Source organism: Branchiostoma belcheri, unplaced genomic scaffold, assembly GCF_001625305.1.
Source record: "Branchiostoma belcheri isolate BF01 breed outbred unplaced genomic scaffold, Haploidv18h27 scaffold4, whole genome shotgun sequence".
NCBI lineage: Eukaryota > Metazoa > Chordata > Leptocardii > Amphioxiformes > Branchiostomatidae > Branchiostoma > Branchiostoma belcheri.
Genome location: NW_017804020.1, coordinates 4002081 through 4019462, shown reverse-complemented (window position 1 = coordinate 4019462; position 17382 = coordinate 4002081). Strand labels below are relative to the sequence as shown.

The 17382-nt window shown below is 41.2% G+C and overlaps 1 protein-coding gene across 2 annotated transcripts in view; it reads left to right on the top strand.

Moving 5' to 3' along the window:
• Positions 1 to 5742: 5742 nt before the first annotated feature.
• LOC109477154 (gamma-aminobutyric acid receptor subunit beta-3-like) overlaps positions 5743 to 17382 on the top strand; it is a 29366-nt gene continuing 17726 nt past the window's right edge. The window contains exons 1-4 of one of the 2 annotated variants that reach the window (XM_019778214.1): positions 5743 to 5953; positions 6058 to 6155; positions 7372 to 7439; positions 15693 to 15913. In XM_019778214.1, the coding sequence (XP_019633773.1) occupies positions 5871 to 5953; positions 6058 to 6155; positions 7372 to 7439; positions 15693 to 15913 (470 nt within the window). In that variant the 5' untranslated portion in view covers positions 5743 to 5870. The remainder of the gene's footprint in view (positions 5954 to 6057; positions 6156 to 7371; positions 7440 to 15692; positions 15914 to 17382) is intronic. The other variant, XM_019778213.1, reaches the window with a different exon arrangement.

Genomic DNA, 17382 nt, shown 5'->3' with positions numbered 1-17382 from the left:
TACTTCTGAGAGGTACTACGGGTATTTCTCACAAGCGGGACTTCCTGTAAACAAGAGGCAAGCGGAAAGCAATTCGGCTTTGTTCGATCTGCAGCGCGATGGCAGCAAATTCAAACCAACTACCGTTCCAGAAAGGCGCTGAGTAGGATGGATTTTGTTTTAATGAAGTTATAATATAATAAACGACTGGCCATCCACACATTGACACAGAAACATTACTTGGGACTGAAAGAAGGAAAACCACTGCCACTATTTCTGTAAACTATCGTCGCACAATCACATTATTGTCTAAATGCTGCATTATTCTGTATTAGTTTTTAATTTTCTTCACATTTTCGTTAGCTACATCAACACCTTGTGCATAACCGTCTTTGTATCTTGTGTATTGTCTGTGTATCTTGTGAGCCCAATGGAATAGATCTTCCCACCACGTCGATATGTAGGACGTACCCGTTGATTTTTTTGTCTACTTATGATACTGATGAGAGGGTGAGGATAACATATAGCAGAGATAGACGGGCGTTAATGCATCCCATATCGATGCGGACAGTGAGATAATGATAAGGGGTATTTCTACTTAAATGAACACAGTGGTGACCTAGAAATGTTTCCCTTTATGGTAGTAAATCGCACTGCGAACCATGGGGCCTCTAATCCATTCGATTCGTCAACTGTAAATGGCTTCCAAAAAGTAGGGTGTAGCTTCTGGCCGATGAATTATCATGTTAGGGTTCTGAGTTAGCTTTATTTCTGCCTTGTCAGCAGACACAGAGTTACTCTTGCAGCTGTAGAGACTTGGTCTGTGGATCACTTTATTATGTGGTAGAAATATGCGAACTGCATCAATCGGGTTTACGACTTAAGAATACAATCCTTTCCGGAGATGCCTCTTTCTTTTGTGAGATCGAATGTAAAGCTTTGTTATAGTTCAAAGATTACAAGAAAAAGAAGGAAAGCTCTCCTTGGGATTTCCAGCGTTACCGTTGATCGGCAATCACTATTGAAGTGGTTTTGGTCCTGTTCCAGATGAATTATGCATTCACCTCAAATCAGGGAAATTTCAGTACAATTAGGCCATTAAAGTACCACCGGGAATACTGTTGGGCAACTCGAGTAGGTTGCTCCCCGGAAGATGTCTCCGTTTTCCTCCGCGACGCAATTAGCGTGTCTCACCGTGCTGTCCATTGGGTCAGTTGTTCCCCAGAAGGCACAAAAAATGGAAAATTTTCCGACAGGGATTTCTGGGTTTGGCATCTTTGAGTGATTGCCGCGTGTCTGAACTCGTATGCTTTGTGGCAGCGTTAAGCATCAAACGACGATGATTTACAGCTACATTAAAGACCACGAGAATAAGGAATGCTATTGAATGGAAATAATTTTGTCATCCTTCATATCAAGAGATATATAGCCACTGACTTAAGGTAAAATACTTGCTTTTGGCAAATCAAACATCGACATAATTCCCAATTCTTGTCTACATGACTTGAGCAACAATATGACAAAGTCCCTAAATCCGCACATTTCACAATTACAGTATGATGCAACAAAAGTGTCGACAGAATACATTGGGCCGAGTTCATTTGAAGATTTTTAGATGGTCTCTAACAGCTAAAACTCTGGCTGAAAAAATGAAATAGCTATCAAGGAAACGTAATTTGCCAGGGGGATTTGGCCACCCGGTAGGGTTCCATTTTCCCGGGTAGTTAGTCTGTGCAATGTCACAACGTTCAACGGTAATAAAGTTGGTAAGCCTTCTGAGAGGAAATTTTACCAAGTCCTGATGGCCATTTTTCAGAATTTGAATGCATCTTTGAAGCAGCATTCTGCAGCAATTGCACTACATATAATATATTAGAAAAAAACAATTTAAAAAAAAAACCTTATAAGCGTATAACCTTAAACTTTTCAAGTCTAAGGTCAACAAACATCTGTCCTCACTGTCTGTACAGTAACCCAAAACATTTGAGAGCCTTGTTTTCTGGTGAACATGTAGTAAATGAAAAATGACACAGTATCTGACATTGGCAAATCGAATTCTAGAACAAACGCAGTATCGTTTACAAGCTTTCCAAATAACAGTTTGAAAGTAGTCAGGACAGAAATGAAACTTAGATATATATATTACAACACTGTTATCACTGTTATATGGTTATATATGAGAAATAATAGTTTTCAGAGCAGCAAAACTGATGATATATTCACAAACTGCTTCACATGAGCACATGTCAATCAGTATTCATACTTTGGGTATCTAAACAGCAGAAACAAGCCCCAAGATTAGTCCTTTATTTTCTGGGTGGTACCCGAAAAATCTGCCTCGGTTCCTTCCAGTAACCATTTTCGGTAAGAATTTTGGGTATTTTTGCTCCATGAGGGTCAATATGCATTGGTAGCTAGTGTGGTTTCAACTCAGTACTATGTAGATAAGTGACTAGAATATTGACCCATTGAAAATCGGGTTTCCAGGCCCTAAAACCTGCATGAGATGCCTTTAAATGGTTGAGGTCCATCCTGTCTGTCCTAGACAATAAAAGCGGGTTATGTAAGAGTAATGGCCCTCCCCGCGGACAGACATGTCAGCCTTGGCAGCGCGACCTTGTCCCCCATCGTTTTCCCACTCCTCCGATTTACTGCCAATTACCGCTACCTGGCTGTAAGTCTCCCTGTCCCTGGCGTTACATTATATATGTAAAACCTCTAAAGTAACTAACTTGTGCTGACCCCTATCTCTTAGGTTCAGATGAGTAGATCTGTATGGTTCTCTGAGCGATGGTAAAAAAATACTAATTTTTCGGCTTACACTTGGTAATCCCCTAATCTTCGGCCACTGTGTCTCTTACGTCATTCGTTCTAATTAAACTGGCATCCCGCGTTGTAACATTAATCACAGGGGGCTCATTAATCATAATGTTGAACTTGAGATGATCGATGGAAAACTTGGCAAAGCATGTCCTAGAGGTAGAATATTATGTATATATTGCATAGTAGGCCGCGCGCCCGCTGTGACGAAGTGAGGTCATGGTTATACTGACGCTTCTAATTATACTAAATTAGCATCACACTTTGTCTCGTCGTCAACGACAGAGCCTAGCTCTGACACTGTATAGAGCTTTGTCAAGTTCTCCATCAACAACAATGTAGACCGTAGGCAACAACGTTTTGTCTACAACCCTGACTCACTTAGCGGGCCTTCTTTGAAGAGATCTCTGTAGATATCACATCAAAGAGTCATGTCTGGAGAATGATTGTTGTGTCAATAGATGTAGTACACCCCAGGTGAGTATCGGTCTCCGCGCTGCGTGAACATCAGACAGCCCCTACTGCTGCTGCCGATCTTCCCCGATCCCGTACCATCTGTTACCTATTCAGCAGCCCTTTGGGCTAATGTGTCTTTATGTGTTTGTGTCTATGTATGTGTGTGTGTGTATGTGTGTGTGTGTGTGTGTGTGTGTGTGTGTGTGTGTGTGTGTTTGTATGCGTGTGCGCGCGCGTGTGTGTGTGTTTGTGTGTGTGTACGAATCTACAAAATTTAGCAAATGACATCTATCTTAAGTCGCCAATATGCAACGAGGGTCGCTGAGATTCAAGCATTTTCCGTTGATACATTACAAAATGTAGAACTGTCTGTTTAGGATGGCATATTTTCATTACAGGTAGAAAAACAGTATGGAAGCAGATTGGCGTACGTTGCAGATAACCCAGGCGCCAACGCCCCCTCACATTGCGGCTTGGTGTTATCAACGTATTGCGTTGATTTTATCCACATGTATATATCAGTCACCGTTCGTTTGTATCCATTCCAATGCATTTCTTATACCTGCCACATTAATACATAACGGGACACGCTCCTTTAGTCGTATAGGGAAGACATGGCACCAAACCAGCATGCCGCCGGTATGCGTTACCGTAAAACTTTCCGCTATCAGCAACACTAAAGCACATCCGTTCCCTGCAGCGATATTTATTGCTCCTCCAGCATTCATTGATATTGATCTTTCTTATACACCAATCGATACAGGACCGGACTAGATAACGACTGGCATCTGTAAGTAGTCAGGAAGATGATAAAACAACCTCCCAAAATGATCACAATATAAAATGTATATAGATATATGTCTTTATATGTATTTATATTTGCTATATCTCTTTGGCTATCTTTTACAGTAATATATCTAGGAATCTGCAAACACATTTACTGAGAATTACTAAACGCATACTTGATATATTTATTGAAGCAGCGTGATTTGACATCTTCCCCCTCCCGTCCACAATTTTGATAATATTTTGACAACATTTGGTAGTATCGCCAAAAAGCAGTTACTCAAGCAATTGGATATGATTTTGGAAACGGTCATCCAGTTGCTTTAGTAACTCCCTTCTGGCGTATCTTATTACCTGGGTGTCTGAGGCTTCACCGACGTATTTTGGTGATATCAGTGTCTCAGAGAGGTAAACTCGGCCGATCCTGATCAGACTGAACGGATTCTGATGACGCACGGTCGTGATTATAGCAATGACTTTATTCAGCAGACAATGAGCCATAGAACAAATCTAGGACGACCGAGCAGTGCAGTCGCCAAATCCAACCTGTATATCAAGATCCTCGCTAACGCGGAACGAACGGGAAGGCATTGCCGTGACTGGGAGGGAGGGCCAAACACAATCGTTATTTAAATCAGTCTATATTTGCCAGGCCACACTGTATATACATTATCTGCTCTCTTACCACTGGACACATGTGTATTTTGATGTAGCCTGGAGCACCTTAGATGTATCCAATCTGGTGAACCCGTTACGCAATATCTGCAGAAGAAATGCATGGCCCAGCAATGGCCTCTCGATGAACATAGTGATAATAAAATTTTATTTTCCGCGTTATGGTATGGCTACAGAATTACTTCATAGGTGTATCAGTTTGTTTTTAACGAGTTCATCTCCTTCGGGAAGCGTCTGGGAGACCTCTTTACCTTCCGCACGGACTCACCATTACGTTTATAGCACCAAAGAGACAAAAAATGATCACAACACGCCGTTTCTATTAAAGGGGTCTGATGAAGCAAACATAAAACCATCACAGCCCTGTAATTGGAATGTCAACAATGTTGCCGTGACGTACCGAGGTGAGTAATGACATTTACAAGGACGCGGCGCTGGATCAGAGAGAGCGATGAGCACGATACACTGCCAAGACTTTTGCGTGCGCAGTACGTTTTCCCGTTGCCGTGTCATTAATCTTCCGCCCGACAAGGAGGCGTTCATAAGACAAATTTCGATCGGACGAGCATCCGCCTACGTGGATACATACTCCTTCTGTCAATTCTGCCATACTTCAGACAACCACTTTGACTTGGCCTGTCTTCAGCCAGCCAGACGTGACTGAATCCCTCATTAAAGGTTAAACGTTTCAATCCAACGCTAGAAAAGTGTGACTTAATGCGTTTTAGGCTACACCTACGCAGTTTGGTTGCGTGGGAACAAAGGTTTTTAAGTTTATTTATTTTACGTATCAATGTAGATGAACGTAATGCTAATCGACCCACAACGAACGAAAGGTACATTTATTGACGCTCAATATGCAGCTAGGCAATTTGCTATCAAGTCCCAAGCAGCTGTCTTGAAACTCGGCCGTACCATTTTCGTGAGCGAGATCATACCAGTCTGCCGGATTCCGTACCACCTCACAGTTCCATCAACCAGCTGACATCGGCCGAGAACTAGGCAGCAACGCTCCACGCAGCGGCCATGTGACTCACCCAAACCCCTCGACTTATTAATAAAACATGATGGGTTGATACTTATACTAATACGCTACACTCGCGGAGCAAACTGGACTCGCGCACCGCCCTGAATACCAATAGCAATGCTACAGAATGGCATCTCTTCTCCTGGCCTCCGGTTGTACCGTCGGTGCCTTTCTTCTCTTCCTCATCACACTCTTCTCCATGCCTCACAGGTGAGTTACCAGGCCCCTTCTGCGACCTTCGTTTTCTATTTTCCTTCCGTGTTTTTCCCGTTCACCGCACCTAAACCGAGACCTTTGCGTTGTGTCTGCGGCAGGACCAGGCAGAACGCGCCGGGAGACGCCGACATTCCGGACGTGGAGGAGATGCTGGAAGTTCGAGGCTATGACAGGAACTTCCGACCGGGCTTTGGGGGTAAGGCGCCAAGATTTATCCCTTATCAACCTAAAATAACACAGCATAGCGAAGGTTACAATTATGGTTGATTTTGTTTTGATCAGTCCGTGTGTTTGTGAGTGCAGGCTCTTTGATCTAAATAATAGTATGATATCCAGCGGAATGAAAGGACTGGCATTCCTGAAATACGATCTCATTAGACTTTGAGAGGTATTCGCTACCAACGACTGTTTGTTATCAGTAGAAAAGCTAGACAAACTGACCTATGCTTTTTATAGCTTTAAGCCACGCCGGCTTAAACCGGGATCATCGACTTCTGCGGTAAAATCTATAGACGAGTCCTTAACGATTCTAACCATGCGAGGATTGCACCAGATTTAGCCAGAATCTGACATCGGCTTGCCTCTTGTTTGCTGAAATGAGTGCACGTCCTCGACAAAATCTATGGCACACTCCTGCGTAATAGTCCATATAACCAATGCATGCAAGAAGCCGGGATGGAACCAGTAATAAATAAGGCCCCTGTTCCATAACATGGGCGGGGGACAATATGCAGTTATCGTTTCGGACGCCGCCAAACTAATCTAAAAGGAAAAAGTGACAAATTTTCTATTCCAGGAATTCGTAATAATAACAAAGCTAACAATAAATCTGTAAATGAGACAGCAGCGTGGAACTAAATCAGAAATGTGCGAAGACTGGTCTTGACAAGGTTTTCTTTCATATCTCTCATCAAGCACAAAAAAATTTTCCACAGAGAAAGACGTAACATTTGAGTAAAATGTCAGAATGCTAAACATGACTTCACACTTTCCTCGCACGTCCTCGATACCTATCTTGACGATGACCACGAAACATCGCCCATGACCGCTACCATATCACCAGTGCATGAGAAAATCAATATTTACTACTGCACATTTTAAACTATTATGACGTACACCATTCTGGTCGAGAAGTGGTAAATTGACATATTCCTATAAAATGGCACGTCCAAGTACTTTGAGAAGCAGTTTTCACCATAACGTAACACACAACAATTTTTAATGGTCTTGTTTGGTCTTGGCGACATTCCAGCTGCTAGTACTGGTTCCATCTCAAGACAGTTTGTTTTTATATGGTCCGTTATGAAATATTGTTCTTTTATGACTGTTTCCCATCAAATGAATAACGGAAAGTGCCTCTCCACTCGGTAGAACTGATTAAAATTTCATCTGTTGTCCCTTTTTTCCTACAGGTCCGCCACTGCTGGTGGACATGAGTCTGTCGGTCGCCAGCATTGATCGGGTGTCTGAAGTGGACATGGTGGGTACATTATGATTCGTATTGTCTATAGGCTGCATTATGTCTCCTATGTCTCAAGTGGCTAGGGTGGGTACGTTTTACGCCCCTGTCTCAAGTGGACACTGCATATAAAATATGCTCTCCAACTATGCCTGAAATGTGTATGTCACAGAGGCTACGTTAATGCTCTATGTCTGAAGTGGAGACGACGTGTACATTATGTTCTCCTATGTCCAAAGTAAATGAGTACACGGCTAATAACAGACTAATAGCGAACTATCCTGGCTCAGTACGCCATTCATTAGGGTGGGTTTTAAGACCCATTAGGCATTGGTCAATTTCAGTTCAGAAAGACTAGCACATTATATAATACTCTGTTACTGTATTGGATATTTTGCTGTGTGTGTTGCTTTGAATCAAAAATGACAACTCTTGCAGTATGATTATGTTGAACTTTTCGTTTTCTGCTTTGTCCGTTTTATATTTGAGAGACTACTTTTGGAATCTTATGGACCTCTATAAGTATTATACTGTGTTGCTGTTTGCAGGGAAGTATCAAGGAACACTCTCAAATGTGATTCTATGTCTGATAACACAGCGCATTTTCAAGTTTCAACAATGAGTTGCCGTAGGTAGAACAAAAAAATTCCTATTACAAAAGTTACTCATCTTACAGACGTATGCCCTGCAAACATTCTATATACACTCGTCTCAGGATATCACTAAATCACACAAGTAATTTCCCTTATGCCTTTTAGGGCTTCATTTTAATAATGAATATTAATAGCTTATATCTGCATATATGTCATGTAGGTCCATGTTAGTCGGATAGCGCTATAGATCAGCTTAGTAATAACCGAGTATTATTTAAATCAGGACAAGATAAACCTTTCTTCTTCCGGGAACTGCTTGTTATTTTAATCAATGCCTCGACTTGACAGTAATTTTGATAAATCACTTCATTACTTGCATATTTAGGCACCCCGATAAGCTAAATCGACATAAAGTGCGGATAAATAAGACAATGCAAATAAGGCGCTAAGAGCTTTGAACAAACTGATTATGACAGAAAGGAATTAGGCTTCTCGTACAAAGCGTAGGGCCTTTGGACCAAGAAACCAGCTGCTTTGTAGTTTCATACTAAAACAGAACTTTTACAAAACGGCGTTTGCAACTCAGTGTAGCGTGTGTAGTTTCAAATTGTTGAATCAACAAAAGTGCCGTTTCACGTACATGAATAAAAGCCCTACTGCATGGGCATTTTCTTTTGCTGAGAGACCATATATGGGTCTGACAAGGTCAACAGTGAGATGAAATGCAAAAAATAAGATAATGTAAGAGCACCTACAAACACTCTTTTTTTTTAATGAATACCCGGGTGCTTGATTGATCTCCTGGTATTCATCACACAACGAATAGCTACTTCTACAACTCTTGCAGACAGCGCTAAAACATCCCTTTACTCCGTGGTAGTCCTATGTACTCATCAGTTGCCAACTCCAACATATTACCCCTTACCAAGAACTTAATTACTTCATCAGAACGTTTTTAAAAATATTTTTTTCTTTTGATATTTGTATAGTATCCGTTCATTGTTATCATTGGGTATGAAACCGGACTTGCCCTTGATTTAATTTTGTACATATTTTGAAGAGTTTGATTATTTTCTTTATTGTATGTATTTATTTAGTGGTGGTGTCAAAATAAGTTCCTGACTTGAGTGCGCCACCACTAGGTCCTGTATTCTGTTTGTGTGCATGATTAATAAAAAACCGAACAGTTACAGTTGTAGTTTTAGGCAGAATCACGCGTGGCGTGCGGAAACTGAGTCTGTTATGCCCAGAACGGCATGTTTTAATGAGATCATTCAGGGCGTACTTTTCCTTCTTATTACGTTGTTTGAGGCAATGTATTCACCTTTTTGGCGCATCTTGCATGTACTGACGCCAAAAACATGCATAAATACAATATAACATGTCTCGTGCATGTTCACTAATACCTAAATACCTCAATACAAATGGGGTCTCAGAAATACAAAGCACACATGTTAATCACACACTTTACGCAATAACAAAGTACAAACATATTGCCCCCAATCGATAGTGTCACGATCTGACTTGTTTTATAGTTTCATTAACGTTGGGGGCATAGAAAATAAAGGATTGATGAAACAAAGTGTCAGCAAAATCTGTGGCTTGAAATATTATTCGCTCTGAAGATCAGAGAAACTCTCAGAAATTGGCAGCAACATAAAAAGTATTTCTAAAAGAATCAAATCATAGTAGCAATGTCCGGATTGCTTAGTTGGTAATCAGTTACGTTTGCTGCAAAAGAATAATTTGTTTCAAGTCTCGAGCTAAGTATCAACAGAAGAGAAGTCAAGCTCTTCAGATATACTTAGACATAGCTGTAATTTTAGACACTTTCCTTGTGTTATTATGTAGATTTTTAACTTATTTTGTACTTTGCATCAATGTATGTGCATTAGAAAGAATTGGCAATAGATTTATCAATTAATGTTATTCCACTGCTTAAATCTATTTTCCATGCCGAACACCGGAATGCTGTCCACGGTGTGTGCTTTTATAGGGCACTCTGACCTGGAAGGTCACTCACGCAGAGATAATACAGTAGCATATTAGTCCTTAACGCGTAAAGAATGCGTGAGGCTTGGAACATGGCCAATTGTCTGCCTGAACCAGTTAACTGTGGCTCAATACCTGCTTGTGTGGATTTCAATAGATTTTCTCATTTTCTATCCTTTATAACATCAAGGCCTCGATTTTCAAATTATGTGACGTTTTACGTCTGGATTTTGTGTTTTTTCTTCAAATCTCTTTCCTAACATTAAGGCCACGTCATTCTGCCGACGCCTTGAAGTCAATCTTATTTTACATGTCCTTGCACGTGCATAGCCACGAGACAGGCCTGAAGGATGGAATTAGGCACGCCGGCCAATTACCCTATCGATCCTGGTTACGGTCCTCCTAAGACATTGCGGTGGTGCGATAAGGAAAAATCAAAGACGTCAGCTGCTGAAGCAATGGGCGTAGCTGAGGCTGATAAACGACATCGCGGCTGACACGGCTGTTGTAGACGATAGCGGGATAATTACAGGGAAGTTAACTCGTTGACGTCCAACCTCGTAAAACAGTCCTGTGTGTCCGAAATTACAATCAGTGCCTGATCGATTTCTCACGCCGTAACAGTTGATATTCAACACAGATTTACTACTGAATGGCTGGTGGAATTGGCGAACAGAGATTTCGGGGTGAGAGTGTACTACAGTAAAATAATCCTCTCGACCAAGGCACTTACCATAGAACTATGATGAAAGAAATGTACCAATTATGAAGAAAAGACAAATAGGGTAAAGGGTATGCTAACTTTCACGAGTTGGTTTAAGGCAAAAAAGGGCGTTTAAGGATTGCAAGGTAGAAAAAACATTAAGTAACATTGCACAGCATGCAGTAGATATAGTTTACATAACTGTGAGTTCTACTACTTGCTTGAATGCCAACATTTTGTTGTATTTCATCTACATAAGAAAAGTTTCTAACTATCCGCTAGGTCGTACACAAGACCAAAAGGGCTAGGACGGAATTTATGTCGGAAAACTACCATAGTCGTCCAAGCACTTACTAACTAAGAATAAGACATCCTTCTATATTGCCGTCCCACTCCAGGCAGTGTATACCCTATTATCAATGTGTAACTAAGGTTCTCATATGCTATGTAGTCTTTTGATGTCGCTGTAGATATATACAGCATCCGCCATAGTGCTCTCGGACACTATTGTTAAGAAAGGTATTTCCGTGCAGTGATTTACATCTATGGCGGCAATGCTAGCCAAATGCCTCTGGACTACTCCATACTCGGCCTGCGGTATCGTTCTATCACGTCATTGAGCTGTATAACAGGACAGGGCTGTGGTTGCAACTTCCTTTTTTCTCGATACTGAATATAGAGGATAATAAAACATGCCGAGTTTTAATGGAGCATAAAAAACGGGTATTCGCGGCTATGGGCAATTCATCTGTGGTGACAACTACATTAAGCCATCCATTCGTACGCCCACAAGCCGCATCAAACACTGTAAAAACGTCATGGGTAAGTCCAAATCAATCACTACTTCAGCAATGGATCAATAGCCAACAACGACAGTGGCATCCAAATCTAACTCCAACATATGATTCTTCAAACGTTTTGAGGCTATCTATTCATCTTGTTGCCCCGACGGCAGTCGCCTGACTGCTATGGGACTGGTGAGATGAGGTGAGGTGTTCAAGAACAAAGTAGCAAAGTTTAAAGACGAATCTTCTGTAGGAGTCCTTTCCCTTAGTATTACTTTGAATGATTGCATACTTTTGCATCAGTCGGGAAAAGAAGGCATGGTGGTGTTATCGTATGGCCCTGGGTAAAATGGTGGTGGCTATAGAAGTTCGAGTATTAGGTTAGAATGACTTGATTTATTGTCCCAAACAATGAGTGCAAAGACTCATGGGCAGTGCCCTTGACAAGTAATCTCCCTCCTCTTATCACCAAGCGGCCATGTCCTGTCGGACTTCCTTCTTCTTCCCAAAGCGTTAGCCGTCCTTTTCTAGCCTGGCAATCGTGGAATTAGAGGAACGCCGTGGGGAGCTTTACAAATGTGGGCAACTGATCATACCATCACTCACTGTCACTTAACCGGCCAACTAAATAATACATCTAAGTACTGCTAAGTACGTCGTCAATGCGTAGGCTATAGTTATAACGTGTGAAGGCGCTCTTCTGAATGACGCGGCCTCACACTTCCACTAGAGCCGACGCCATCAACAATTATGCAGACCGGTCTTTACGTACATGGCGATACATGGCAATTCTAGCAAATCCTTAATCACACGATCTCAGCTTACTTACTCCGCCTTCAGCAGCTGCACCGCACGATTATGTGTGATGAGAGTTTGGGAAGGTAATTCTAGTTATAAACTGAGACGACATACCATACACAACAACGTGTCGTGTTTCTGAAAGCGACGAAACGAACAGGGCCTAAAATTGTGTGAAATTACAAACCTCTAGAAACATATCTCTATGAAAAGCGAAAGGCACATTGCACAGGTTTCTCCTATTTCAACTCAGACATCCACAGTCACAACACCATGAAACAAAATAAGTTAGGACCAGTCATTGAAAGATCCAACCTCAGGAAATTCATGATTACGTTTAGAGGTCCGACAGTATGGAACAATTTAAGTATTTCTGAGAGAACATGTCCCTCCTCACCCAGTTTCAAAAAATAAAATTTTAAAAGGAGGTACATGTATAATACTTCAATCAACCATCATTTCCTTATTTTGTTCGCTTTCCTTATTTTTTGATTTGACAACTTACTCAAATACTTTATATTTGTACTGATGATTGTAATAACAAGTCTAATTATTTCGATCTGTATTTATTTGTTTACATAGATGGTTTGTATTATTTCATTAGTTCTTTGAATCGTTCTTGATTATTTCCTGTTATTGTTGTTTTCTTTAGTTCATTTAGTAATTATTGTAATTTGTCTTTTAATCATTATTGCTGGTGTAGTATTAGGGAGGGCCAAAAATAAACCACCAAGTTTCCGGCCCTCATATGCATGTCTATTTATATTCCAATTGTTACATTTTATTTATAAGTGTAAAACAATGAATTCTTTGGAGGCTGTATGGGCAGATTGATGTCAAAAGAAACAGTTACATGTTTTTTTTAAATTTTCAAATAAAATATAACTGCTATTGAAGGGCAAAGATAGTATTCGCTTGATGATGAAAAAAGATATGCTAATGAATCTAATCCTTCATTCATTTACATCATGTATAGAATCTTCATCTTTGTTTGCCATTGTTAGGTACAATACAAGCTTGAGAGAATCCTACCCCTGTGAGCAAGGGCTATAAGAAAGGATGAAATTACACACAGCAATGTTTTTGAGCCAGCACAAATAAGTAAGGCTTTGAATGTAATGCCAAGAGATACTGTTCTTTCTTCTAGTTAGCTTCCATAATTCCACAAGAGAAACGAAGCCATGATTGATGGCACCCAGGATCCCATAGTTTCCCGCAAATGCGGAGTTTTGGGGCAAGCGTCAGCTTCCAAGTATCGACCCTGTGTGCAAATGGGGCGAGGGAATCCCTTGGGTCTTGTTCCGCAGAGAAATTGGAAGAAGTACCAGCGAGGCCAAGGATGGAAGTATGTTTTAGTAATGAGGTCGGATAACAAGACTCCACTGACAAAGTGCCGACCTCTGGCTGAGATGAATGGTTAAATGAAAAGAGTATCAGTCAGTCGCCTAGACTTAATTGACAATTAAGGGAGAAAAGTCAGTAAAAGCTATCCTATCAATTCCATTTTGGAGCGACAAGAAGTCTCGTTTGCGCTAAGGTTCGACTTAATGCACTTGCCGTCGTTTTTGTGAAATGCCTTGACTGACTGACTTCAAACTGTCCACCACATCTCACCCTGATATCTCAATTTAACTTTTTATGGTATATATATGAGAACTTGCCATATGCGTTTATCAAAAACTCAAAGTGCGTCAACAAAGAATACGCCAATAGTTAAAAATAAATATAAACTCCAGAACGATGCATTTTAGTTCTGACTGCTTGCGTCCTTGGCTTACGTGCTTTGCCTATATCGGACGTCATGGAGACGTAGGAAGATAATATTGCAATTCCATATGGCCAATTACAAATACATTCAGCTCACAGACGACCTATGAGTCCTTAGTGTTCCTTAAGACCCTACGGCAATTTAGCATGGTAGACATGCTGATATATCATTGGAATAACATACTTTGTCTTCGTTTTCGATGTCTTATGATTCACAAGGGTACTTACTAGTTAGATACAGGAAAAGGTGACTGTCCGCAAGAAAAAAAGTTTGCCAAAGAGAATAAAGTAGTCTACTCCCGGGACTATTCAGTCGGAACTGTAGTGCTAGCCCTAAAGCTGGGGATACCATGAAACCTCATTAGTCACCAATGCCGGCATCTTTGTCATTCCACCATCTGCGTCACGGACTCTTTGTAAAGCGAAACTCTCCTTCGCGACTTGCAGGTACCCTTTAGGACATGCTTTGTGTGGCTCTGCATTTCTCAAACTTAAACTTTGAGGCAGTAAACCCTCTTTACTTCAATGCCTTGGGGATCTATTTTTCTTTGCAGCTCGTAATCTTGTAGTCCAAATGAATTCCATCAGGAATTCAGTTTCAAAGACTACATTTAGATTAGAGCAAATTTATACAATATGGCTTATCCCGGAAGCGGAATGGCTTAGACTTTAAAGTAGATAGATTTCATCAATGTTTCTCCTAGGATAGGAACGGCTTATAACACATCAGTCTTCCGGTGTTCCATCCAGACACCCCGGAGAAAAGCACCGATGCCTGACCGAGATTACCAGACTTCTGTAGGTCAAGGAACCTTCCCCATGACACCACTACTGAGACATCACAATGAACGTATCACTTTTATAGAGACACAAAGAAACTTAATTACTCTAAGTGCCTTGGGAAGACTTAGGCATGGCATCTAACTTTTTTGAAACCAATTTTAACGTCATTTTCCCAAGAACCGGGGGTTAGACGTGCTTGCACCAAATACAGGTCTTTTTTTTCTTTATTTTTAAGCAAGGTTTCTACGGCTGAATGCCCTTCCTAACGCCAACCCAAACCCTAGTAGGGCCCAGGATCCCCCTAATGAGCTAACTGAGAGGGGAAATACGGGTTTCCCAAGGGACAATATCTGGGTGCATGTCCAGACATGTCTTGGTCTTCTTGCTTGGCAGTCGGATAGCCTACCACTACACCACACAGACGTCACTTTAACAGGCTGCCAAAAACTTTACTACTACCAACATCACACCATTGATCACAGTAACGCCTGTGCCCTAATGTGAATCAGTAAGCAGTACGCCATGCTGTGACCAGCAGGGTGGCCGACAAATTGCAAGATTTAATGTTCTGTTTGGATTACAATAAAAACGTTTCTGCTACAAAGTGATAAAGGTATAAAATATAGTTCTTTTAATACAGATACATTGTACAATTTTGTACCTAAAACACCAGGGGGTGCCAGGAAAGCTTTGCAAAGTTGCAGAACTCAGGTTTTCGGGACATTCATGGTTTCATTGGGGTTATGCAAAATTGTACATGCTGCAACGACAAGTTGTTAGTATGGAAAACCAAGACTAACATAAATTTTAAAGTTCGATTCTTGTTAGAGTTGTTGTTTCTTTTCTTTTACAGGATTACACCTTAACGATATTCCTCCGTGAATACTGGAGGGACGAGCGCCTACACTTCTCGGAGACAAACCGCAGCCTGAGTCTGGACGGCCGGCTGGTAGAGAGACTGTGGGTCCCGGACACGTTCTTGGTCAATGCAAAGAGTTCGTTTCTGCACAAAGTTACCGTCGACAACCGACTTCTGCGCCTGTTCCCAGACGGAAGACTGCTGTATGGTTTGAGGTACAGTAGACTTATATTATTTGCATTAATAGCAAAAAGTTATTACGTATTTAGTAGTCATATTATAATAGTTTTAGATTTTGGGAAGGGGCAACATTTTAAGTAATCATATGTAACCCCTAGTTCGTTTGTGTCTCTAATATTCAAGGACATACCATTACTTTAACCATCAGAAACAATAAGTGAATGGTCTGAATTTCCCATGATTGTGCAACATTCCCATAGTCAATGTACACTACGGACCCGGTTAATACAGTTGGACTGGGTTATCGTTGCCCTGTTAGACTCGGTAATTACTTTGATCATGGTAATTGTATTTAAAAACAATATTTAAAACCTTAACACCTCTTCGATTTTCTACGAAGTTGTTACAATAGACAACATGCCAGGTCGTTGTCATGTCAGGCATTTTTCTGACTTAAATAATCTTCACATTTAATGGCATTGTTTATTCATGCATTGGTTATACCTCACCAACCACCTCACCTATCCCTTGACCTCATTGAGGGTCATTGGAGCACGATTACTTGATCCACTATCCTCTTCCATTTAACTCTGTCCTCCACCGCTCGTATGGCTTCAGCTAAGCCCAATCCAGTCCACTCGTTGGTTATACACTAACCTGAAAATAAACTAATAACGAGACTGGTATACATGTACCAAATACGCATCCACCTTCTTGTCAAAACAAACTTATGGATCGTTATAACGCCTTCGGCTCCATCGTTTCTGGTCAATTCGATAAAATAAAGATGGACAAATCAAAAGTGTACTAAAATGTAACATGACCAGCCCACCAGAAACCTAGCAAAGTAACTGTACAAGATATATGTCTTTCTTTAAACCTCGGAACTTCAAAAATGTCCCCATGAATCAATATCTCTGACTAGATCTATTGGTAGAGGACAGTCTGACATCCTCGGGCGCACTAGTAGATACTGATGACGCCAGGTCTGGCCATCGGTCGTGGAACTGATGCTGAACGGAGATCAGAGCTTTTCCCTCCGGGTTAAAATGGTGGAGAAGCTCCGCGGTGTCAGCCAGTGCCTTCGATGTTGCCTCAACCTTTTCTACCAGCCCCATACATTCTCTCGGGCCTTACCGACAGGCCCGGGACGGTAATGGATAGCGATGTGTTCCTGGAGGTGGAGGTGGACACTGCTATTTATTAGCGGGCCGCAGTGGAGAAGGATGGAAGGCTCATCTCTAGTCCTCTCATCCCCCTCTCTGCGCGTCTTGTGATAAAGACAAACGAGAAGTCAAGGTGACATTCGATTTTCGATACGAGCATGACATTCAATTTTACGGGAGAACCACTGATGAGAATCACAGCAGCCTTTGACTGGTCGAAAACCCTGGCTTGAAGGAGAGCTTAGCGTTGCCATAGGACGATATTTCTTTCTGTTATTCTCGAGCTTTTTATTCTAGCTTATGACGTTATCACAAAACTTACCAAAAGCATATAATAT